At 38.3% G+C, this 24,467-nt stretch overlaps 4 protein-coding genes across 5 annotated transcripts; 2 read left to right on the top strand and 2 right to left on the bottom strand.

The window, feature by feature from the left end:
* Positions 1–1,818: 1,818 nt before the first annotated feature.
* LOC134633497 (dual specificity protein phosphatase 13A-like) lies at positions 1,819–2,586 on the bottom strand. Its single transcript, XM_063482328.1, has 3 exons — positions 2,450–2,586; positions 2,138–2,355; positions 1,819–2,012 (listed from the first exon to the last, which is right to left on the bottom strand). Exons 1-3 carry the CDS (start codon positions 2,584–2,586, stop codon positions 1,819–1,821), a joined length of 549 nt encoding a protein of 182 aa, XP_063338398.1.
* Positions 2,587–3,250: 664 nt separating this feature from the next.
* LOC134633120 (sphingomyelin synthase-related protein 1-like) lies at positions 3,251–9,409 on the top strand. Its single transcript, XM_063481983.1, has 6 exons — positions 3,251–3,424; positions 4,265–4,840; positions 5,370–5,465; positions 5,537–5,654; positions 5,732–5,882; positions 7,416–9,409. Exons 2-6 carry the CDS (start codon positions 4,284–4,286, stop codon positions 7,718–7,720), a joined length of 1,227 nt encoding a protein of 408 aa, XP_063338053.1. The 5' UTR covers positions 3,251–3,424; positions 4,265–4,283; the 3' UTR covers positions 7,721–9,409.
* Positions 9,410–11,860: 2,451 nt separating this feature from the next.
* Positions 11,861–16,708, top strand: LOC134633827 (voltage-dependent anion-selective channel protein 2-like). Its single transcript, XM_063482909.1, has 9 exons — positions 11,861–11,999; positions 12,860–12,931; positions 13,060–13,109; positions 14,713–14,865; positions 14,941–14,993; positions 15,082–15,309; positions 15,409–15,559; positions 15,686–15,743; positions 15,830–16,708. The coding sequence occupies exons 2-9, from the start codon at positions 12,865–12,867 to the stop codon at positions 15,919–15,921; spliced, it is 852 nt and encodes a 283-aa protein (XP_063338979.1). The 5' UTR covers positions 11,861–11,999; positions 12,860–12,864; the 3' UTR covers positions 15,922–16,708.
* A 1,343-nt stretch (positions 16,709–18,051) lies between these two features.
* Positions 18,052–24,000, bottom strand: LOC134633828 (catechol O-methyltransferase domain-containing protein 1-like). Of its 2 annotated transcripts, none has more exons than XM_063482910.1 (7): positions 23,895–24,000; positions 21,985–22,109; positions 21,769–21,874; positions 20,646–20,764; positions 19,681–19,735; positions 18,413–18,546; positions 18,052–18,314 (listed from the first exon to the last, which is right to left on the bottom strand). In XM_063482910.1, exons 1-7 carry the CDS (start codon positions 23,989–23,991, stop codon positions 18,162–18,164), a joined length of 789 nt encoding a protein of 262 aa, XP_063338980.1. In that variant the 5' UTR covers positions 23,992–24,000; the 3' UTR covers positions 18,052–18,161. The 2 variants fall into 2 exon arrangements, with proteins under 2 accessions (XP_063338980.1, XP_063338981.1); XM_063482911.1 differs by lacking the exon at positions 23,895–24,000 and adding an exon at positions 23,447–23,581.
* Between the last annotated feature and the right edge of the window lie 467 nt (positions 24,001–24,467).

The following is a 24,467-nucleotide window of genomic DNA, read 5'->3' as shown; positions in this document are numbered from 1 at the left end:
GTTTTTTTTAAAAATGTGATGACAATGGAAATTCAACTGCTAAAATCTCTTGTGAGGTTTTCCAGGATGCATTTAACCAGGGTCCTTTCATCATGTGTCCACATATGCCCTTGACAGGGATGCCATGTAGGAAAATGTGCCATTAGCAAAGGATTTAGTGTTCCTTTTTTGTCTTGTCCTGTGATGTTTTGCATCACTTTGACCTGCTAATCTTAACAGTGTTTTAATTTATTTATTATTCCTTAGCTAGCTTAGCAAGTCAGGAGTGTGGCAACAGACCGACAAAATGTCTGTGCAGTGGCTCTTTGACCTTCTAGTGGCAATAAAAGTGAAGCTATCCTTATTAGCTGAATCCTCATGTTGGTGTTGTTTCTACATTATCATAACAGTGTTGGTTAAGGATCAACATTGTCTGCATATTCAGTTAGCATAAGCCAAGAAGTTGCTAATGCTGTTAAAAACTGTCACTAGCAAACCAACATGAGCAACCGAAAGCAAAGTTACCCTTATTAGCTGAAAGGTTTCACTTTCTAAAATAAAACCTTTTGTTGTTTCTATAGATGATTGTCAGGTCTAGATAGGTCTGGTATCGCCCAGACTGAGCATTCAGTTAGCATTTTAACATCATTAGCGAAGAAGTTAGCTAATGCTGTTAAAAAATGTTGCTAGCAAACCAACATGAGTAACCTAAATTTGGCGGGAAACATATATACCCTACACATATATTATATAAATTAAACACTTGGACGGCTTACCATTTGATTCAGGAGTGACTTTTATATTATTAAAAAATCACCATGACCATCTTATATAATGTTTTACTTTTATAGTATTCCATTACTATTATGATATATTTTATAAGTATTATTATTAGTGGAACTGATTAAAACAATCAGCTGGAGATTTGAAGACAGAAGCAACAACTTTAAATGAAGATCTGTTTAGGCTTTCACTAAAACACATTCAAAGATAGAATATAGACAGGATCAAAGAGCCTCATGCTGATCAAGTTCATCATCTTGGTCCAATATGTAAGCATTGCTACAGTCATGAATGTCTCATCTGTATATAACAGATGATAATGTTAATCTGTTGTTTACAGGTACTTAGTCATGAAGCACCACTTGAGAAGAACTGTGGATTTGACCTGACAATGACATTAGTTCATGAGTCAACAATAAAAAGTTCCTGAGGGGATCACAGTGTCTGGACAAATTTCAGTTCAATCCATCCAATAGTTTTTGGAGACATTTTACCCCAAATCACAATTGTGGTAGAAACAAAAGAAAATTTGGGACAGCTGCAAGAAAACTGCTAATAAACTGATAAAAAAAAAAGACTTCCATGGTGTACTTCAGGGTTTCAAAATAAAAGTTTTATGTAAGTTTTTGTACTTACCAAGAACCCCCCCCCCCCCCCCCCCCAATTGAATTGTTTTAAAATTAAAACACACTGCAGATTAATTTCACCTGCAGCACAATGGATAAAAGCTTCTTCAACACAACACTAAGGTTAAATAAAAACAATATCTCATATTCAGTCCCTTAAATTGATTCTGCCCAGAGGAGAGTTCATTACATTGATCTCCTATTAAGACGGGGGTCGATATTATATATAGAGGCCGCATAATTCACATCAAACACAGTGCCAGAGTTGTGGGGGAAATACATTTGATTAGATTCCATTCCTGAAACAAACTGATTAAAGTCAAAGCACAGCATTTCCTTCAACTGACACGGTCATCAAGTCTCTCATTTGAATGGAGAAAAAGCTGTTTTGAGGTTATGTGCATCAGAAGATCTTTATTTTTTGAAGCGGTCATGAAGTCTTTTGCAGTTTCATACCCAAAGCACGAAGCTGTTTAAGGAATCCTCTGTTTGGGAAGATCCACCTGCGCTCTTTGACCTTATTGATTGCATCTAGTAGCGTGTAATTGTGGTGGATCATTAGGTAGGCCAGGACGATGGAGGCAGACCTGCTCACGCCAACAGCACAGTGGACGAGAACTCGAGCTGGAGAGGAAGGAGAAGAAAAATATGACGGTGAGCATAAAGCATGTGGTCGATAAGGGATTTTATTCTGGATGAGACGAGTGAGAGGTCGGCGGAGGCTGACATTAAACATGATGGGTATTTACCACTTGTCGTGTTAAGTGCGTTATGAATATACTCAGCAGAGGGAAAGAAATATCGAGAGAGGTCAAAAGACGGTGAGTCATCTGCAGGCACTCCATAATAATCCACGGTGGATCCATAGAAGTAGTGACTCCCCTGACAGTGCATCTTCCCATGAGCTGCATTCACAACATGGGTGATTCCCAGCTTCCACAGACTGTAGCGATCATTAGCTACTGACCTACAAAGAAAAAAGCAATCAGTCTTTCTAACTGGTAATTGATCTAGTGCTGATTATGTTGTATAAGCCATCAAGAGCAATTTTAAAGACTTACATATCTCCAATGAACAGGTTAGGCCAAACTTCATCAACATGATTACCAAACCTTTTACCTCCATACAAAATCTTCTCAAGGTCTTTCACAGAAGGAGAGGCAGGAGAAGCTGCACTATTTTCCTGCAGATTGTTCATTGTTGACCACATGCATATCCCTATGTATGATTTATTCTCTCAAGATTTATTTTCAAACTGTTAAACCTTCACTGAGACCATGCTGGCAGCCACTGACAAGGACAGGTGTTGCTGTTCTAAAATTAAAACAGTGACCTACCTTACTCTGAATGTAGGCCAGCTTTACATCTCTAAATGTTTTTTTTAAAGTACATTTTATGTCAACTCATAATTTCTAATTTTATCATTTTCAGTTGCAAAAATACATATAGTTGTGGTCAGACGTGTACACACACTCATCATGCTCATCATTGTCATTGTCCTTTGGGGTTTTGAATGATTTCTTTAAAGTGTTCTTTTTTCAGGGTGGAATGATTGTACAGCATGCATTTTAATTTATTAAAAAATCGAGAATTGAGGACAAATGTTTGAGTCTATTTTGGATATTCTTTAATCCACAGAGGGCCACAGGTATAGAAACTGGCTCAAATATATACATACACCCCAACTAATTTTGATTTAATGTCCCTTAGTAAATAACCACAACTCTATATAATATTTTCTGGTCATACCATTTCACACGTAAGAACGGTGTAGTACCACCTGCTCACCATAGAGTGTCACTGTTTCACTGTTATTCAGCGTTTTCTTTTAGCGTGCGCCGCTATTCTGGACATTACCGCCTTGTGTTGTCAACAGGACTCCTAGCTAGCGCAAAGCCTGGGCGTAATGATGTCCAGCAAACTCGTGTCACTAAAGCAAATGCTAATAAGATTTCTTCTGATTCTTGTGAGATGTCACTTCGTTAGTTAGCCGGAGAGATATATTCTGTGTCATCTTCTGTTACATCTCAGAGCTGGTGAGTGACCGCAAAGCACACGCATTGATTGAGCTAGCGCCAGTGAGCTAGCAGTCTTTAGTATTAAGCTGAGTTAGCCCCGTGGGCAGGGGTGCTTGTGGATGCTTTCACGTTTATCTCTGGCGTATTTGTCTTTACATACTAATAGGACAGATAGTTGCCTGACAAAATACTGATATAAGTTAACTTGGGAGTATACAAAGAGCTTCTAAGCCCGATTTAAATGCTAGCCAGTGATATATTTAAATATATATATGGGTTATTGCAGGTCGACTGTAGTTGCTGGACTGTTTATTTAAATTATTTTATCAAAAAACACAGAAATGTGTTGCTTTCTTGTCAGTCCAAGGAGCAGACTGTTGAGGCAGTGTTTATTTCGATTAATAATGAAGTTAGAAATAGTAATAATGTCTTGTAATGTGAATAGGACAATAATACCCCACAAATCGTTATCTATCACCTTAGGATTTAATTGACTGTTTGGCCTGGGGTAACATGTAGCTGCTCCTTCACTTACATTTTAGGGTGTGGTTTCCATTGTGCCTTAGGAAATCCTTGCCAGTACTTGCGTCATATAACTGCATAAGTTGTGATTACCCAGATTTCCTGTGTAACTCAGGATTTGTCTTAAATTGGTTTATCACCTAGAATTTTGTCACAAAATGAATGTATTTTCTGTCTGCGCAGCAGTCTTGCATAGTGTCTTTAAAGTTACTACTGCTGATTCAGAGCAAATAAACTGTGCCTTAAACTTATCCTGAATATTATTTTGCTTGGTGTTTTGGAAGCCAATAAGGAACTGATACTGCTGAACTTAAATGTGGCTGTTCTTCTTTTTAGCCTTTGGTGTCAGGAGGAAATGACCCAGCTGAGTGTCCGTCGTTGGACGCCTAAGCACGTTGCCAAGTGGTTGAAGGAAGAGGGCTTCTGCGACTATGTGGACCTGCTGTGCAACAAGCACCGGCTGGATGGCACCAGTCTGCTCGCCCTCAGTGAGTACGACCTCCGCTCGCCGCCTCTGGAGCTCAAGGTGCTGGGGGACATCAAGCGGCTGATGGTCTCCATTCGGAAACTTCAGAAACAGAACATTGATTTATTGGAGGAGCTGGGTCTTCCCTATGATGGCCACTCTCCCACCGGTTCCGGAGGCAGTTTGGACTGGTTGTGTAACGGAGACCCGGGGAGAGACTGCGACAGCACTGACACAGCACCAGTGGGAGAGGAGTATCACCAGTACACTAATGGAAAGTACAAGCAGCAGATGCGGCGCCTCGATCCCGAGTACTGGAAGACGGTGCTTAGCTCTGTCTATGTGGTGTTCGTGTTTGGGTTTACATCCTTCGTCATGGTCATCGTGCACGAGAGGGTCCCTGACATGCGCACATACCCTCCGCTCCCAGATATTTTTCTAGACAGGTGGGTGTGATCGCTCACAAGAGCTTTCTTAAATCTTCTTACAACAAAAACGTTAATCACCTCTGAAATTCCACAAACGATGATGTTTGAGTATCACACCAAATCGCTGACATTATAACTGCCCTAATTCCTTGTAGCGTGTTTCTATTATTGTCCTCATATACTCCTGATGTGCTCGCTGAGGTTCAAAAAGACCTTTGAGAATTGTTTATAAGGTGACCTACTTTTGTTTATGACCAGCTTTGGGCTTTTCATGAAATGAAAACTTACCAGGAGAGATTGTTTCAAGGAATTTCCAGTGTGTGTTTGGTGAGACACTGAGGCAAATTATTCAGGCTAGTTAATTATCTCCAAAAGAGATATCTTGGGAGATAACATCTATATGCATTGAAATGATTTATTAAAACTAATATACCAAAACACCAAACTAATTTTTCTGTCATGTTTGTTGTAAGATGTTAAGCAACAACAGCTATAAATGCTCACTTTCAATCTGTTATTTCTGCACTGATGTTGTCCTTTTCCACAGTGTGCCTAGAATACCCTGGGCATTCGCCATGGCCGAGGCATGTGGAGTGATCCTCTGTAACATCTGGATGCTGGTTCTGCTGCTCCATAAACACAGGTCAGTAGCTGCTCTGAAAGATCCCAGGAGCCTGTCAGTAGCACAGGAAACTCACATTTCACTACTTCTAGGTCCATTCTCTTGCGGCGGATGTGCAGCCTCATGGGGACGGTATTCATGCTGCGCTGTATCACCATGTTTGTCACTTCCCTGTCTGTTCCAGGACAGCACCTGCAGTGTTCAGGAAAGGTAACGCATCTTTTTTTCTCTTTTTCTCATGTATCAGATCTCTTTGCAAGATTAGAGTATTACCTGTTTCCTTCTAGATGTACGGCGACATGTGGGCCAAACTACAGCGAGCTGTGGCCATCTGGAGCGGTTTTGGGATGACACTGACAGGGGTTCACACATGTGGCGACTACATGTTCAGTGGCCACACTGTGGTCCTTACCATGCTCAACTTCTTTGTCACAGAATGTGAGTAGCTTCTGTTTCTGTTTTCTGTGAGGAGGAAAACACACTTGTGCTAAGATGAGTTGAAAAGGCCTTGGAATAACTTGGAATTATAATTGGAAAATGATCAATGATTTCAAAACTAATCCCTAAAACCCCTCATTTTGTAAGTAAATAAACATTTTAGACATTACCTAACACATGTGAGAGAATTTGTATGTTTCCAGGTTAATGGATTCCAAACCATATTAGTCCATTAGCCAACAGCTAACTGATCTAATTTATTTGAAGCGTTTCAGTCAGGTGTCAGAACTCATCACAGTACACAATAAGGCATAAATGAAGGTCACAAATGATCTTCTTATGGCCTCTGACAGTGAACTTATTTCTGTGCTTGTCCTGCTAGACGTCAGTGCACTTTTCGATACTACTGACAGCAATATTTTATTACAGCGATTACACCATGCTAGAGGAATTAAAAATGCTGCATTGCAGTGGTTGGACTCATATCTATCTAATAGACACCAATTTGTTCATGTAAAATGGGGAAACTTCTTCACACAATAAGGTAAATTATGGAGTTCCACAGGGTTTTGTGCTGGGGCCAATTCTATTTACATTATACATGCTTCCTTTAGGCAGTATCATTCGAAGCATAACATACTTTTTTGTTGCTGTGCAGTTGATGCCCAGCTTTATTTATCCACAAAGCCAGATATGACACACCACTTAGTTAAACTTAAGGAATCTCTTACAGACATAAAGACCTGGGTGACCTCAAATTTCTTGCTTCTAAATTCAGATAAAACTGAGGTTATTGAACTTGGCCCTTACCTTCTATAAATCCTGTTAAACATGCTGTCATATTAGATGCTTGCTCTGGATGGCAGTACCTTGGCCAACAGTAACACTGTGTGGAAACTTGGGAGTCAGGTTTACCATGATATGACCTTAAATGTGCATATATGTTCAAGGAATGCATAGGACGGGTGAATTGGTCCTATATAATTAAAACTTGATTTTTTTTAAAAATTATTGTTGCTTTATTAATTTCAATCCAAGTCTAAAGAGCACTGTTATTATGTACACAGTACAATAAACCCCATAGTGGTAGTAAATCATAAAACAGACATAGATTAGCCATATTTGGAGAAGGTGTCCCTATGTTGCCATCCAGTGTCCGCTACTGGTACTGCAAGTATTTCTTGAAAATTAATAAAAAAAACCTATTATAGTTGTTTCCATTTAAATATTTTTAGTCTTTGATTCCGCTAGAGAAACTTTGTGTGATTCATCCTCAGTTCCACTGTCTGTAGCAAGCCATTTCAGCTCCTCCTGTAGAGTCACCCATCTTTCTTTCTGATTTAAACAGAAAGCTTGAACAGCAGGTAGGAGTGGCTGAGAGCTTTGTGCCTGAGATGAGCCACAAGCAGAAAAAATATTTTTACATTAAATATGTGAATGAAAATAACTTTAACAGACTTAACAATGTGCCACATTTTAGAATGGAATCACATAAAGTGCTCAGTAACACTCTTCCGTCTTTGATTTACACAGACACTCCAAGAAGTTGGAATTTTATCCACACTTTGTCCTGGGTGCTCAACCTCTTCGGCATCTTCTTCATCCTGGCTGCGCATGAACACTACTCTATTGACGTGTTCATAGCCTTCTACATCACTACCAGACTCTTCCTGTACTACCACACCCTAGCCAACACTCGGGCCTACCAGCAGAGCCGGAGAGCTCGCATCTGGTTCCCCATGTTCTCCTTCTTTGAGTGCAATGTCAACGGGCCGGTCCCCAACGAGTACTGCTGGCCTTTTTCTAGACCTGCTGTGCTAAAGAGGCTGATCGGATAATAAGCAGCCTGCAGCAGTACTGTTAGACACAGACAGTGTTCTTTCGTCTGCTTTGTCAAGTTGCCAACTGAGGCGGTGTGCGAAAAAGACGCCTAATATGAGCCGCACAAAGGCCTGATGGAATACACAGAGCCATATCCTTTTAAATTTTAGGATTTAGCTCCTAACCTGCTTTTATTGTCTTTTTTTAAACAAAAAAACCTGCAGAGTTTCTAAAAGGCCCCATCCTCACAGAGGATATAATTTTATTTGGCACGAGTTTGATTTTACAATACAATGACATCTGTTACAGACTGTTTGGATAGCAAGCAAATTATGAAATAAATTCTAATTTGAAAATGCATCTAAACCTTTACAGGAAACTGCCATTTTCTGTGCAATGAAGATATCTGGATCTGGATTCTTGAGTTTTTCCTCATATCCCACATTTGAGTTCTAAAAAACTATGTATGTATGTATCTGTGTGGACCACTGTTGAAGCAATATGTATAGATTCACATTATGTTATATAGAAAAACATAATTTGTCATCATGTTAAACATGTAGTTCAATCTTCTGCATTCCTTTATAACACGCTGACATTTTGACAGCATTACTAAAGACTGAAACAGAAATTCATGGCTCCTTTTCGGATAAATGACATACACCGAACTTGTGTCTTTACTGATGACATTGCCTGCTATTTTCTAGAAAATATGCATTTAAGGAAATGACATTATCAGCCAAAAAAGTTAGAATAAAGTTTTATCCAGCTGTCTTAAATATAGTTCCATTTGCCAATTACCTGGAGTGTTACTGTGATACAGTTCTCTGTGAAGAATTATTCCAAACTGTTCATGTTTACTGTTGAATATATGTATAGGTTTTTTTAAGAAGTCCCCATTCAGTGTAAACTACTAGACTTAGACCAAGTGCAACAACCTTTTCTTGATATTAATCTTTATGTTAATATGTAGTAAACAGATGCTGAAATTTGTATTTGTTTAGATTAATTTATTCCATTTTATAAATGTCAATAGGTATTTTTATATTCTGTGTACAAGGTTGCAGCAATGTGCACATAGAGAATTATGTTTACAGTTGCTTCAAACTCTGTATTCGTTGGAAACATGATGTGTTATTTAATTTACATATTCCAGCTTGTCCTGTACATTTCATTGAGAGAATCTTAAAAGATCATCGTCATTGCAGCATGTTAGAAACACGATTCTGAGTGGAGTTAATAGTCTTAACACATCCCTTCACTGAAGAAGTAGGATGTGTTTATGTGCTACTGTAGAGCCATTAAACTTCTTGTCCCAACAGTCATTTCCATCAATAAAGAGCTGAAACAGGACTGTTTCCTTTCCTTTTTTATTTATCTATTTATTTTGCCCCACTTGCTGTACGACCACCTGGGGAATGTGCGCTGTTGCCAGAGCTTAAGAGCAATCATTTGGAAAATTGACAGGCTGAATTAAATGTGTATTTTATTGCTACAGGCCACTGCTTTAGGTATTAAAGAGCGACTTGTGTTGACATGGTGGCAACCTGAAGTATACTGCGCCCACAGAAAGGAATCTAGCCTAACACAATTTTCCTCTAATTTCCTACACCAAGCTAGATTGGCAGGGTGCCCTTACTCCAGGGCAACTTGGGTTCAACATAGTTTTCAATACAGTCATTTTACAGTCAGCATTTTAATTTGTAAAGATAAAACTCAGTGGCCCGTGAACCACCATGGGCTCCAAATGACAAAGTGGCAAATTACAAAAAACATTCAAGAAACTCAGAGAAGGGCCCAGACCCGCAAAAAACAAAGCATTTGCTGAGCGCTTACTGAACAGGGATAAAACCAAATAACCTGCTTTAAACCCCAACAGCCTTCAGATGCTATTTATTCACTCGCCCTGGAATGATTAATACTGTGTCACGAATATAACAAGACCCACAATGCTGATAAAAACATGCTCCTAAAGTCTGTGGTGAGTAGTGAGTAACAAAAGTCCTTGAATATGGTCCCACACACAGTCTTTTTCTTAATGTGTCCTAGTCCATTAGAGTTATAACCACAGCAGCTGAAATGTCCAATTAAATATCGGGTTAAAAGTCCAACAAAAAGAAGGGAGAAACCATATCTTTATGTCTCTGTGGAAGTCAATGGGAAAGATACTGGGCTATCCACAGAGCTGCTTTGAGCCTTATCACTTGCTTCAGAGGCCTCAGCAGTCTCTACCTGTTCATCCGGCTCACCATCTCCATCACCACATAGTCCACTGCAAGGACCTCAAGTGGTGTTGTAATGTTGCAGCATGTCACTAGGTACTGGATGCCTTTAACCAGTGTGCACCGCTTGCACTGCCGAGCCAGTACTGTCTTTACTCCTTGTGGGCCAATAGTAGCTCCTCCTCAACAGACTGAGGGTGCTCTTTGCACTGAAATGCCCCCCCATGTTCATGTTGGCTCTTGCATACCTTAGGTTGCAAGGGTTCTAGGACAATGAGCTGCTGAAACTCTTCCCCATCATGGAGTCTTTGTGTGTATACCACACGCTGATAAAGCCTAAGGTGATCAAATAGCTGGTAAAGTCGCCTTTCGTCAAGTGCTGATATGTGAAGTTCAGCACATGGAAAAAATTTCCTCATCTGTGTCCTCCCCTTAGGTTCTTCCTGGTAAGGAATCTTGGAGTCATCCCCATTAGTGTTGTCCTGTCCGGCTTTGTAACACGCTTCAAAGGTATACTCGCAAAGCTGTACTACCAGTCGCTGCTCACCAGTCCCCAGATTAGCATAATGGGTTGTACAAGGGAGTGTGGTCTTTTGCTAATGTGGCCCATCTGCTTCAAGCCTCAGTACCTGTGGGCTTAGAGATGCTCTTCTTCATTCTTGGGTTGTAACAAGTGGTTATTTGAGTCCCTTCGGGAAGCTTAAAGCGGTATGGCCTTTCTCCTGCACTCTGTCATCAACAAAGCATTTTCACCCAGAGAACTGTTAGTCACTGGACAGCTTTTATTTTTCCGATCATTCTCTGTATATGGTTATGTGGGAAAATCCCAGTAGACTTTCTTAGGAATTTCTGAAATACTCTGTTTGCTTGCAATTAATGTGCGAATTAGATAAGTACAAAAAATGTTCTTTTTCCTAAATTACTGGCACTGTAGTTTTCGCAGTAGCATGAATAGCAGACTCGGTGAGAGGTTTGTAACCCTTAAACAGTATGGAGAAATATGGCTCTCTCAAGAAAACAATTTTGTGTAAGTTACAATGATTAAACTTCAATGTTCTCTGTATGTTCGTACTATAAGGTACATTATTGTGTTCGCATCTTTCTCTTTCTATACTTATGCTGCTAGCATCTATGTGCTAATTTTAGCTCAGACACGTGTTTCTCAAGCTAGCATGAAAAAAGACGAATGTTTAACGTTCGCAGGTGTTTGCACGCTTTGCAAGCGGATCGAGGTTTGCGATGAGATGACATTGTGCAGCACTTGGATACAAGTTTATTTAAATACTTTACTTTATATTCACTAATGACTTAATGTATAACTCTGGAGCACTTATTTTCGGATTTTTCTGCCTTTATTTGCACTCCTTTGGTGCTTGAAGTCACAGACTGTGACACAACAAAAGGACTATACATTTTATTTTGTAGCTTTCACTGCGTTCAAACGATGTCCAAAAATGTTCAGATGTTGCTCAGAACTACCCTACGTCTCCTGATGAAAAAAAATAAGCGACTGTCCCGTTAAAGACTCTCTTCTGTCATGCTAGGGCCTGCTACAAGATTGTCTTAACGAGCAGGTAAAGTGTACCTAATAAAGTGATCCACGAGTGTGTCCTGTTACCAAAGGCTTTTCTTCCGGATTATGTAAAACCTGTGAATAATAGGTTAGATTTTGTGAGCGGCACCAATGTAGCACTATAGCTGATTTCTGTACGCATAAGCCCGTAACTTTCAGTAGTATATAGGTTGCCATAGTGATTTAGAGGTCTTCCACTTGCCTGGAAGACCTCTTGCATTATTACCGTGAAAGTCGCTTTTTCAAAATTCAGTTTCCTGTTGTAAAATATAATTTATGTATAAATTAATATTCATATGATTTAAACAATTACTACATGATTCCTATTTCAGTCGGGCACAAAACGCACGGCTATATTTTCGGGTCCTGCTGCGCCGAGGTCAGCAGGTTGTTTGCTGCGGTGTCTCCTCCATATCGTCCTACACCGGCTGAACTCGCTCATTCCGCAGCTTTTCTTATCTGTCAAGTTAGTGGGTATATAATAAAGAGAAGAAACTCTCGGTAAGTAATAGGCTGAGTATTTACACACGTTATCCGTGTTTTATTTGTTGTAGTGCAGGGGGTACCGCTGTCAGACATCCTATTTGCTAGCTAGAAAACGCCCCCTACCCATAGACTGTATGTAATTCTATTTTATGCCCTTACTACACTCTTGTGATCACGCAGAGTGCTGTGTTTGCAAGTATTTGCATGGAAAATAAATTCAACTAACACTCTTTAATTTTGATAACGTCTTCAAAGTAAAGCTCAGTTCACTTATTGAATCCATGACCCAGATGCTCACTTAGTTTTTTCCATACTATTTAAACCTCTTTTGTATGCAATCTGTTATAGCGTTTTGCCTTCTTAACCAATAACCAACATGCTCTGGTTACTTGAAAACGTCGGTCTAACCTTGAGAATAAGGTGACAGACACCTGAACTCATGTCTTTATATATAGCTAGTGACAGCAGTTAAACAAATAAATATTAAAATAAAATCTTGGAATTACAAATACTTGACAGAAACGGTAATTGTAGTCAAGGTTTTAAAATGTTTATTCTGTTTTAATAGCTGGGATTTTACTACTTCTCTCTTAGTTATTTTTGGTTGCTTAATGCAGTCACTGTATAATGTTTCACCATTATTGAGTTTAAAGCAGTTGACAGTAGAACAACAATTTAAAAATATTTCCAGTTGTAAAATTTGTAGCTTTCCTCTCCATGTGACAGCCACAGCTATCACACTTTACAGACGCACATTTTGCCCATGTCTATACATATGCTTGGTTTTAATTCTTTTATTAACTAACTTTTAAAAGCAAGCTGCTTTGTATACTCCTGTGTCACCATTTACATTCACTTTTCTCTTGTGTAAATAGGCAGAATGGCAGTCCCTCCAGCATATGCAGACCTGGGCAAATCAGCAAAGGACATCTTCAATAAGGGATATGGTAACTGGAAGAAAGATAAAAGGCACCTTTATAAGTGTGTATTTGCTGACCTGAAGAGGTCAGGTCTGCGGCTGGAAATGCCTTTTCCAAGCACAGGAAGTAGTATCTCACTGTCATTGTCTTTGCAGGCTTTGGGCTCGTCAAGCTTGATGTGAAGACTAAGTCTTCAAGTGGAGTGGTGAGTTTAACTGTAAATATAATGTCCAGTAGTGGAATGTAGGTAATGTATACTAATATTGTTATCACAGATATGAAATGTCAACAAATAGGTCAGAAGATAAAGGGCCTGCAGATCTTAAATGGCAAACAAACATTACTGTCATTTTATCAAATATGTGATTCCATATTAGTGCTGGGCAGTATGACCAAACATTTGTATGTTTTCTTGCATACTCTTGCAGGTTTCCTGCTGCATAACATTGTATTTTTATTATTATTTGCATAAATGGGCCTTTCTGTATTTTGGTAGTGGCTCATTCTTCTGCCTGGGGAGTACGAGATTTTAATATCCTCATAAAGAGAGATAAATCATAAATAAAATAAATGCTCCACTGTTCTGCTAACAAGAGGGTGATGCCAATTTTTGTTGCCATAAAACTCACCTCATCTGGCTTGTTTGTGTTGATGTTTCCACAGCAAAGCCATAAAATGTAGCTTTGAACTCCGTTTGGAGTTAGTCTTCACAAGTTTGGTGGTAAAATAATTCTGTCTCCATGTAAAAACACCTGTTAACGTGTTTTCTTTGCCTCGCCCGGTTTCCTGGTGCTGTGTGGTTCTAACAGTTTGTGTTACTGAGTATGTTGTTTAGTGATGGAACTTTGTAAAGTAGTGTTACAAATTGTCAATGTTTCATAGGAAGTTATGTCTTGTGTTGTTTGTCCTTTAAAAGTAAGTTAGTTGTGAGTTTATTTTTGAGATTTTTTTTTTTTGGTTTCATATGGTTATATAACAGGTTTTCACTTAAGATGCTTCATTGTGGTCTTTACAGTCTAACCATTTAAAGACATTAAAAAAGAGGTTGATTTTGTTGCACCTTTGAAAACGTCACATCAGGCATGACCTCACGACATCTGGTATGCTCCCCAGCGCTACATTATGGATAAAATTGCAAGAAAACTTGTGGCCGTCGGTTTATTTGTTTTCTTTGGCTAATCCAAGAAGAGGGAAAAAAGCTTGTTAATCCACGATTACTGCAATTTATACAGTAATATAAATAAAACATAATTTGATCCAAGTCACACTTAACGATAAATTCAATCTAACTGAACTAGGCACACAAATATGTATTTAGTGAACACACTAAGCATGCAGTGCAGGTTTGAAAAAGTATGTAAAGCTTTGTATTAGTGACTTCTCTAAAACCTTCTTGGAGTCAGGTGTTCCCATTAAGGAGGATGACAAAAGGAAATCTGCTCTTCTCTGGAAGGATTAGTTGCTGCAAAACACACCAGCTTTCGCAGGACCTTTAGAAGGATTGTTATAGAAGTGTAACTGGAAAACGATGCACAACTGCCCCCCCCCCCCCCCCCCCCAACTTCATACAGCAGCACAAGGGTCAGGAAAAGTGAACTGGTTTATATTTAGAAAACAGTAAAAATAGAAAAATAAGAAAACTAAAGTACATTTAAAAAAAAAGGTTAAAATGCTATACAAGAGTAATTTGTACACTGCACATGTGGTACCATACACTAAAATACACATCAGACTTATTAACATTTGTATGTATGACAGATAACAGACTTTTCTAACCAGTATCGTTTTCCCTCATTTATTTGTTTCAGGAATTTAAAACATCAGGCTCATCCAATGTCGATACCAGCAAGGTCACTGGAACCCTTGAAACCAAGTACAAATGGGCTGAATATGGGCTGACGTTCACGGAGAAGTGGACCACGGAAAACACTCTCGGGACAGAAATTTGTGTTGAAGATCAGGTAATTTATATCTTGGCTATAGTGTTGATCATTCCAAATATGAAATTGGAAAGTAAATGAATTTTTGTTTTTTAGATCACCAAAGGCCTGAAACTTACATTTGAGACAACATTTTCACCTAATACTGGGTAGGTTATTTACTGATTGGAAATTCATGATTGGCAATCTGTTACTAACTCAATAATCTTATGTAAAATGTTCATTTTAATTTCACAGCAAGAAGAGTGGCAAGGTTAAAACGGCTTATAAAAGGGAGTACCTTAATGCCGGTGTTGACGTAGATTTAGACTTTGCTGGTCCTACTATTCATGGAGCAGCAGTGGCCGGATATGAGGGATGGTTGGCAGGTTACCAGATGACCTTTGACACCGCCAAATCCAAGATGACCAAGAGCAATTTTGCTGTTGGTTACAAAACTGGGGACTTCCAGCTCCACACCAATGTGTATGTTTTTTGAAAACAATATTTTAATGATTTCCAATATAATTTATTGATCCGTGAGTCAAGGTGTAATGTGTATTTGTTTTCCCCCATTTCTCTCAGAAATGATGGTTCAGAGTTTGGTGGTTCTATTTATCAGAAGGTCAATGATAACCTGGAGACCGCTGTGAATCTTGCCTGGACAGCGGGCAACAACAGCACTTCCTTTGGAATCGCTGCTAAATACCAGTTAGACTCCAGTGCCTCCATATCAGTAAGATATTCTCACCTTTTCTTACATTTTAAAGATATTATAAAGTCTAGTTTGTAGTCCAGAATCAAAGACTAACAGTAACTTTCAGTGCTTAAATGATTTCATGTGTTTTTTTTCCCCCTGCAGGCTAAGGTGAATAATGCCAGCTTGGTAGGAGTTGGATACACCCAGACTCTCCGGCCCGGTAAGAACAACCTCATTAATAATGTCCAATAAAAACACTTCTGTATCTTAAGGACCTCATTTCATTAAGTTCACTTAATATTTCAGGCATGAAACTCACCCTCTCTGCACTTGTTGATGGGAAGAATATCAATGCTGGTGGCCACAAACTAGGTCTAGGCCTGGAATTGGAGGCATAAGGATAATCTCTGCTACTTCATAAGAAGAGGAAGGATTATTGGCAGAACCTGGCCTTCTGCCTTCCTGTGTGGTCAGCAACGTATATTTTAACGACTAAGCCAAAACAAAGTAGAACCCCCAGGACACAAGCACTGATGAGATGGATACCTTTCCACCTACTTCCTTTGATTGTGGTTACAATAAGTAGTCAGTCACATGTATTTATTAATCAGCTATTACTCCTTTCAATTTACCATAATGATAATTATAGAAAAACCTTCCACTTGCTGTTGAACATGAGCTTTTTTTGAGTTTGACAAAGACCAAGAGTGGTTTTCAAAACAAAAACTTGTTCCTTTGCTAAAGTGTGATCACATAGAATGTAAACCTGAGGTGTTATTTTGCACAGTAGGATTTTCCCCTTAATTAAGCTCTTCCTCCTTTGTTTTATTTGCACATTTATTTATATTTTGGTAGTACTATGCTGCCTGTGGAAGGGTTACTCCAACAAAATATGCTATAAAGACTGAAGTCAGCTTCATGGCAGTGCTTTAGTTGTTTTCTCTAAGAAAACAACTAAAGAGCAGTGTGACTGATGCTTAAACGTTCTGACTGAAGAGTTTAGGACCTCTGCTAGCTGCTTCTAAGTTGCAAGGCTATGCTAAATACATTTTTATTTCCCTCACTGTGGCTTGAGTGACTGAGTGAATTATCCACCTTACTTCCCCTTTGAGGACTGTGACACTAATCAGGGAGCTGTTTGTGTGTTGGTGTGTGTCTACCTTTACAATAAAGTCCTGAAATCAACCTTTCTGCTCACCTCTAATTTGATGCCAATTAGAGGATATTATACAAAGTCAGTTTATTTAAATAATGCAATGACAAAACGTGCAATTTATTTTAATCAAATACTCTTATTTTTCACACAGAAGGTTAGGGTAGATTGCAGTCGACTGGGTTGTTTTCTTACGCCTCTCAGTTTAGTGCATAATCCTAGCTACAGTCGCTCCTATAGGACAAACATGTTTGAGCCAGTCAAGAGAGATCAAAAACAAAATTTTAGTTAAGTTTAGACTGTACCCCATAACTTCCACAGTCGGCTTGCTGACGTGTTTCTACTACTGTTTGCATAAAAACATTTTGTAATATCACTTAGCAAAAAACAGGGAATAATCTGTTTTTACCCCAGAGTTACCTCAAAAACTGGCAACCTTTGATCTGTAGTAAATGCATTCATATTCTGGACTGGATTAACCACAAAGATTTTTCCTATTGTGTAAGCGGTCAGTTCACTGTTTACCTCAGCTGTCAGTGCCGTGTGAGAATCATCCACCTTTATTTACTCTAGAAGAGGCTTTAAAACTTTGTCAAAGGAAATTTTAAATCTGTTAAGCTCACTTCTGACCAATGACAGCAATTTTGAGGTGAGTTGTTAAGTAACAGCTGCTGTTTTTGGTGCTGTTAGCCAGGGTTAGTGAAACTGTCTTTCTAGATATTTCTAGACAATAAAGGATTTTATTTATTGGAAATTATTATTCTTATACTCTTAGTATTCTCATAACCTTTTTATTATTGTAAGATTTTGCCAAATGTTTGTATTTTTTCACAGTAACCCCCCCCCCCCCCAAATATCTGAACAATAAAACAAATTGGTGGTTGGCAGGCTACCAAATGACCTTTGACACTGCTAAATCCAAGATGACTAAGAGGAACTTTGCACACACTAGAATTTGCCCTTATTTAAACCCTTTCTACTTTTGTGTATTGTTAGTACTGTGCTACCTGTGGAAGGGTCACGCTAACAAAATATGGTTGTGAAGACTGAAGCCAGCCTCTTGCTTTGGACTTGTTTACTAGAGAGGCTTGATTGTACTCAGTTAAGACTTTAGGACCTCTGCTACCTTCAATAGCTGCTAAGTTGCAAGTCAATGCTAAATGCATTCTCATTTTCCTCACTGTGACTTGAGGCACAGACTGAGTGAATTAAACACCTTACTTACCATTTTTGGACTGCGACACTAATCGGAGCTGTTTGTGTGTCCTTGACAATAAAGCACTGAAATCAACATTATTCTCATGTCTAACTTGATGCCAATTAGAGGATATTATATGAAGTCAGTTTAGTGAAATAATGCAAAAACAAAACAGTTTTTTAAATTTTTTTAATCAAACCCTGTTGTAGAACTAAAGTACTGCGCACTAGCAGCAACCCAGTGTTTTCCTATAAAGTGTATAAATTGTTGCACTTCTCAGATGCGCACTATAATTTGATGGCCAGGGTGACTCCATCTCCCACTGTCAGCATGCTCAGATTAATTCGTGCATCTCTGTACAGCTTCTTGTTCAGCTTGTCAATGGCCACAGTGTCGGCGTCATCTGGGGACGGATTCAGCACCTTCCCACCCCACAGCACCTGCAGCACCAGACACATTTTTATAGAGGATTTGCCGCTTGAAGTGGCACGGTGCAAGAATTTGTGTGTTTTGTGCTTGTTTTGGTTGTAGCGCTTACATTGTCGATAGCAATGATGCCTCCTTTTCTCAACAGCTGCAGAGACTTCTCGTAATAGTTGTCATAGTTAACTTTGTCAGCATCGATGAAAATGAAGTCAAACGTTTCTGATTGGCCAGAAGACAGGAGATCATCTGAAAGAAACAATAAAACAGAGGGGAAAAGAAAAACACTTAACATGTCCATCTCAGGGTATTGTAGCTGTCACACAGCCGGTGTGCTACAAAGCAACTTGTGACACAGCTTGGCTTACTTTGCATCAACTGCAAACCCTCAGCAGAGATAGTGGCTAACACAAAGGTGATTATCGTCTCTCTTTGTTAACCCAGGCTTTCTGCTTCAGGCTTTGTGCACGCTCACGTACAAGGCAAAAGATGGATGGATCAACCAAGTGCCATTTACTTAAGTCAGAAACATTATCAGAAGAATGGGTGATAGAAATCTATAAAGAAAGGGCTATGAAACAATATATATAATACCAAAAGCTTTGGTGCTGCAAATCATTAATGGTGAATCCATATGCAAGTTTATTTTTTTCCCACTTGGTTTCAGTGCTGGATTTTATTTCTAATTTGACAGCTGCACACGAGCTTTGAAGAAGGCTTGAAAATACCCCCAACTTCATCATAATTAAAAAAAAAAAAGTTTTTTTTTTTTTTTTAATTTAACTTATAACAGTAAACAGCTCAAATCTGGCAATTTTACATTAAGAAGCATATTTAGAGAAATTGCAGGTCATCAGGCTGGAAATGATTGTTCAGTGGATGTGTAATGACCCTTACGTGACTTATTTCTAAGTAGGCACACTGGATCTACCACCTGCCAATTCCCACTTTAACATCTAAATGTATGAAGTACTACTTTACTTGCAATGTTACTTTAGTAATTGTTAAGTATTTATTAAATTTCAGTATTTATTATATCACACATGGCGAAAGATTTCAGAAAGTTATTTTAACGATCCATGATACCCTGGTACCAAACTCTCTGACTCAAACCGTTAAACCGTATCTGCAACAGGTTTTATTTTTTTCAACACGTCGAACTTGTCAAAAACCTCTATCCCAGCTGAAGTACTCACAGAGCAACACCCCCAGAGTAATTAAATCAGTTGTTGGACACAGACTACCACAAACTTCTGTGTCCTACTAAATGAAATTGAATGCATCCTCAGACCTTTTGGAAAAACATTTTTGAACATTTTCATCAGAAAACTGCAAATCTCCAGTTAAATGTATGAGAGTAAATAAACATTAACATTATTGTACCTAAAGTTTTCAGTGCTGGCTGAATGCGCAGATCAATTTTTTTCTCGACTCCAGCCTGTTAATGGAAAGAAACAATATTTTAAAGAGTAAAAGAAGTGAAGGGTGTGTCACAAAATATCAGGAAGCCTGTTGCTGATACATTTATCTGCATGATTATTCAGTTACCTTTCAGAGTCCGTTACATAGATGTATTGTGTAACACTTGTTCTTACCTAGATTATCAAAGTCAGATATGGCGACTTTAGCTTTGACACAGCTTACTTTGGGAGAAAATCTATTCAGAGTACAGTCTGCTTGCAAAAGAGGTAGGACTCCATCTTTATTGACACTGTGAGCAATGGCTGTAGCTCAGGAGGCAGAGCAGTTCATCTGCTTATCACAAGGTTGGTGGTTCGATCTCTGGCTGCTCCAGTCTCATGCCAATATCCTCGGGCAAGATACTAAAGCTTTTCTTATGCATCCCTCAGAGTATTAATGTTAGATAGAAAGCACTTAAGCATTCAAAAAGTGCTCGTATGAATAGGTGTGAATAGGTGGATGAGGCATGTTGTGTAAAGCGCTATATAAGAATCAGACCATTTAAGCTCTTCAGGTTCTGTTGACACAAATCACTGCTAAGAGATTTGCCTTTCGACAAATATTTTCATGCTTGATTTTATTTCAAGATTTCATAATTACACTGCCATAGTCAACTCATCATAGACGAATCATCTGAATATTTCTTATATATCAGTCATTTAAAAAATAAAAACCTGCTAAATCATTTTTGTTTAATAAAGTGATATCTTTATGTGATATCTATAATCAGTTACAGTAGGCTTTTCTTTTACTCAACTATGTGCAAAGATGTCAGACAGAGCTATATACTTCCCCTGTGATGACTGATCATGCTCTGCACTGTTCGGCACTTTGTTATAAGCATTATTACATTTAATAAAACAATAAAACACAGATTTGAAGCATACCTCTTTCCAGAAGGGTTTACCAATGTTGGTGTACTCTTCACTGATATCGCATGCTATCACAACTCCATCTTCAGGCAAGGCCAGTGCCATGTTCAGTGTGTTGTAACCTGTATAAACTCCTATAGACGCAAGAAGAAATCATCATTGTGCATGACAACAGAAAGGGCATGTGATATACTGCATGCTTTAATACAGTTTTCTCTATTTTTTTTTAGCCAATTTGCTATAGAAATTGATTTCCTGACCACATCTGCACATTCCTAGGATTCTAGCTTTTTACATGTGTGGATATGCAGGATGGGAGCACCTCACTGATGAAATGAAATGAAAGAATTTTAAGAGCAAGGATGTGTCTTTGTCTTCAAAATAATTTAAAGTAAAATATTTTTTTTATTTTAAGGAGCAACAAATACAGTCAAACTCGTGCTTTCTCATGCTTAAGATTATTAAACAGATAAGTCAATAGCCTATTAAGCCACAAACATCCCTAAAAAAGACATCTATATAGTACTGATCCATCAAAAAAATAAAAAAAAAATAAAAAAAAAATATATATATATATATAGAGAGAGAGAGATATAGATAGATAAGTAGTACGCAAACAAAGCAGTAGCAAAAATTAACAAGAAGAAGAACAGGTTAGTGATCCATTTAAATCTTGCTGTAACTTGAAAACATCTCAAACTGCGTGTCACATTGCTACTGAAGTTTGCATGCATTTGGTGGTGATGGAGAAAGTAAATAAATATTTTTATCCTTGATTCTAATCTGCTGCCAACTGCAACTACTAAAGCACATATTAGAAAACTGATTCAATGATTAAAATCGAGTTTACTTTGGTCTGGCAATGAACTAAAGCAGCTTCCACGGCTCCTTGATTAGGATCGATTGCTAAACATGCCAAAAAAAAAAAGGTTCAGTCCACTTTGAAGACTTGCCTGCTCTATGTCCTGCTCTCTATGCAATTTCCTGTGCACTCCAAGTAGCCAGTGTTTTGTGTTCATATTGTGTAATGTTACTGTGTTTGAACAGGTGAAAAAAAAAGAAGAGAAAGCTCAGTCATAAAAGCCGCGCATGTTTTATCAGTTGGATGTTCGTGCGATGTTAAATTCGTCACCCTTACCAATCTCTATCGCTTTCTTAGCTTTTATTAGTTTGGCCAAATTGGCCAACAACTGTGACTCTTCAGAGGCAACCATCATTCCGCTCCAGGAGTCTTCCATTGTTCTCTGAAAGCAAGCGGAGTGGAAGCCGGTTACATAAAATTTCATAATGCCATATGAAACCTGATTAGATTTATTACAATAGATTTGCCAGAGCACAAGCGGCAAGACCTTACCAGTTTGAGTTTTTTCAGCACCGGATGCTCCCTCACGGAGTGATTGACAACATACTGCAACAGTGGATTATCTTTCCCCCCGCAGTGACTTTTGGAGATGCTCATTCTGGAAGATTTCTTTCTTCCTGAGGGCACAAACAAACCATAAAAAAGACATAACGATCTTAAGAGCACAATGATGTCAGAGGACCCCTAGCCAGCTTAAACATCTTTCAGGAAACATAAGATCTAGTTAATAAGTAGAAGTTATTTGATTAAGTTCAAACCCAAACGATTTCAACAGGGAAATTAAATTACTGCAGCAGCAGCAAAGACAAAAAATTAATATTGAATATTGTAAGATAAGATAACCTGACATCTTTTGTTAAATATAATTTGGTAGACATAGAACATATCCATGTGGCATCTGTAAATCTGTATAATTTGGGGCCTAATTTACTGTAAAATGGCATTTAATCAGCTGTAAAAATATGACTTAAGCAGAAACAAATAACACTATCTTTGAAGGAGTTTTTCTAACATTTTTACACTCATAAACTTTTATAATTTAAACTGAGCAAACTGTATGGGATGATTCTAAGACTGAAGTCGAGAATAAATCATTTATTACATTACAAACAATTATTATTTGCACGTGAACCATGCAATTTGTATTGTAAATGTCACTTCAGAAGCTTTTTTTGAAAGTCTATCAAGGTCAACAGTAGCTAGAAAGTAAAGCAAATATGATTAGAAGAGGACTTTGTACTGCAAAGCCTTACACTAGGTGTTCACTCAGGCTTATACAAACTTTATGCATTACATAATATAATCTGAATCTAAAAATAGGATTGATGTGATGTGTTTTTTTTTTTTCAGATTCAGCTTCTCATAAGTTCATTAGTGCACCAACATATTCTTCATTTTGTGTTGTACCAAGGTAAGGTACAACTTAACTAAAAGCCAGATCACTGGAAACCGCATATTTATTTCAATAGACCCCAAATCAGCATCGAAGCTCTTACCTCTTAGATAAACGGCATAAACACAAACTCGAAGTGTTTACAGCGACAAAACATGAAATGGAATATTTTTTTTGTTTAATTGTCTGTATTAACAGGAAGAAAAAATACGATAAACAGATCCTGAGATCTGATTTTTGAAAATTTCCCGTTCAAAACAACGCAACAAATACAGGCTAAGCGTAAACATAACTTCCAATAATAAAACCACTATAACCCTGAAGCTTTTAACTTGCGGTAATAAATAAATACAATTTTAAAAAATACCATAGAAATCTGAGTCACACACAATTCTCCTGTATTCCACTCATTAATAATAAACATAAAAAACAAACACCATATCTATGGTTCGGCTTTAAGTCACCTTGCGCACACCTTGTTACAGACAGGTTTTCTTGCTTTAGCGACGACGTCACGTCATAAGGATTATTTTTTGTAGCATTGTCCGCCTTTGAACTTACCGATAAAACAGCCGGCGACAAAAACAACACCAAGCGTGACGGAGCCCACCAGCGCTTCTTTAGAAACGATACGAAATGACATTTCTTTCACAAATTCAGCGCTGTTTGAGCTCTTCCGGGTTTCCTCGCCACTGTACCGTAATACTACGCGTAAAGGCGCCGCTCCGGGGTGGGTGAAAGGCGATTACAATTCTACGAGTCTGCGTCTCCTACTGTCTTGTGTTCTGCTTAGCACAAAACACCACGAGTAAAATGTAAAATCAAAGCAAACAAGAGAGGCCATTCAGATAGAAAGGGTGACAAGAAGGGAATGTGTGTTTGATAAACATAATAATTACAGTGGCGGAATCATTTTAACTAAAGGGAAAAACATGTTGCATACCCACTCAGGGTTTTAAATAAATTGTATACTGTAGCTGCAATCGACTACACGAAAACGAGAACTCACCGCAAAGTAGAGACGAGTCTGGTGTAGTTGGTCTGGAGGTGCGACAGAAACGCGAATAACTCAATTCCTGCTTAACCAACCTTAAAAATATGGCCATTCATGTATTCATAGTGACGGTCATGTGACCTGCTTCAGCTCTCCTGATAGGACTGTAAAACAGAAACCTAACGGCAGAAATAAAATGGGTCACTATGATTTAAAGATGCGAGGAGACAAATATCAGAAAGTGTAACTGTAGTCCTAATAAAACACGCACATTCATATTAAATTAATTTGAAACAGATTAATGTGTATTTCTAATGATCAACAAGTACCTGAGCTAGAAGTACGTTTCATGCAGAAAGTTAAAAGTTTTCATTTCTATAGTTCTGCACTATAAAACGCCATTGTAAGTATACTTTTTGTTACTTTTGGTGCTAATTTTATGATGTTATATATTTCATGTTTCTTCGTGTGGAGCATTGATGGGGTTAAAGTTGCATGCCATTGCATAATCCCCGCTTCCACTGGTTATTGTTCTAGTGGTGCAGCAACTGACTCACTGTGACTCATCATTTATTTGGTTAATTTATT

The sequence above is a fragment of the Pelmatolapia mariae genome, linkage group LG8, assembly GCF_036321145.2.
Source record: "Pelmatolapia mariae isolate MD_Pm_ZW linkage group LG8, Pm_UMD_F_2, whole genome shotgun sequence".
In the NCBI taxonomy this organism is placed as follows: domain Eukaryota; kingdom Metazoa; phylum Chordata; class Actinopteri; order Cichliformes; family Cichlidae; genus Pelmatolapia; species Pelmatolapia mariae.
This window is presented reverse-complemented; position numbering and strand designations above follow the sequence as displayed.

What these genes read in the sequence shown, in the direction of transcription:
- LOC134633497 (XM_063482328.1), bottom strand. Translation starts at nt 2,586, where the DNA reads ATGAACAATCTGCAGGAAAATAGTGCAGCTTCTCCTGCCTCTCCTTCT. An exon ending in AACCTGTTCATTGGAGATAT is followed by an intron (nt 2,356 to 2,449) that starts GTAAGTCTTTAA and finishes TTTTCTTTGTAG; the next exon opens with GTCAGTAGCTAATGATCGCT. An exon ending in CGCACTTAACACGACAAGTG is followed by an intron (nt 2,013 to 2,137) that starts GTAAATACCCAT and finishes CTTCCTCTCCAG; the next exon opens with CTCGAGTTCTCGTCCACTGT.
- LOC134633120 (XM_063481983.1), top strand. Translation starts at nt 4,284, where the DNA reads ATGACCCAGCTGAGTGTCCGTCGTTGGACGCCTAAGCACGTTGCCAAG. An exon ending in CTGCTGCTCCATAAACACAG is followed by an intron (nt 5,466 to 5,536) that starts GTCAGTAGCTGC and finishes CACTACTTCTAG; the next exon opens with GTCCATTCTCTTGCGGCGGA. An exon ending in ACCTGCAGTGTTCAGGAAAG is followed by an intron (nt 5,655 to 5,731) that starts GTAACGCATCTT and finishes GTTTCCTTCTAG; the next exon opens with ATGTACGGCGACATGTGGGC.
- LOC134633827 (XM_063482909.1), top strand. Translation starts at nt 12,865, where the DNA reads ATGGCAGTCCCTCCAGCATATGCAGACCTGGGCAAATCAGCAAAGGAC. An exon ending in CATCTTCAATAAGGGATATG is followed by an intron (nt 12,932 to 13,059) that starts GTAACTGGAAGA and finishes TTGTCTTTGCAG; the next exon opens with GCTTTGGGCTCGTCAAGCTT. An exon ending in CTAAGTCTTCAAGTGGAGTG is followed by an intron (nt 13,110 to 14,712) that starts GTGAGTTTAACT and finishes TATTTGTTTCAG; the next exon opens with GAATTTAAAACATCAGGCTC.
- LOC134633828 (XM_063482910.1), bottom strand. Translation starts at nt 23,991, where the DNA reads ATGGCCATATTTTTAAGGTTGGTTAAGCAGGAATTGAGTTATTCGCGT. An exon ending in AGACTCGTCTCTACTTTGCG is followed by an intron (nt 22,110 to 23,894) that starts GTGAGTTCTCGT and finishes TTGTGCCCTCAG; the next exon opens with GAAGAAAGAAATCTTCCAGA. An exon ending in TAAGAAAGCGATAGAGATTG is followed by an intron (nt 20,765 to 21,768) that starts GTAAGGGTGACG and finishes TTGCGTCTATAG; the next exon opens with GAGTTTATACAGGTTACAAC.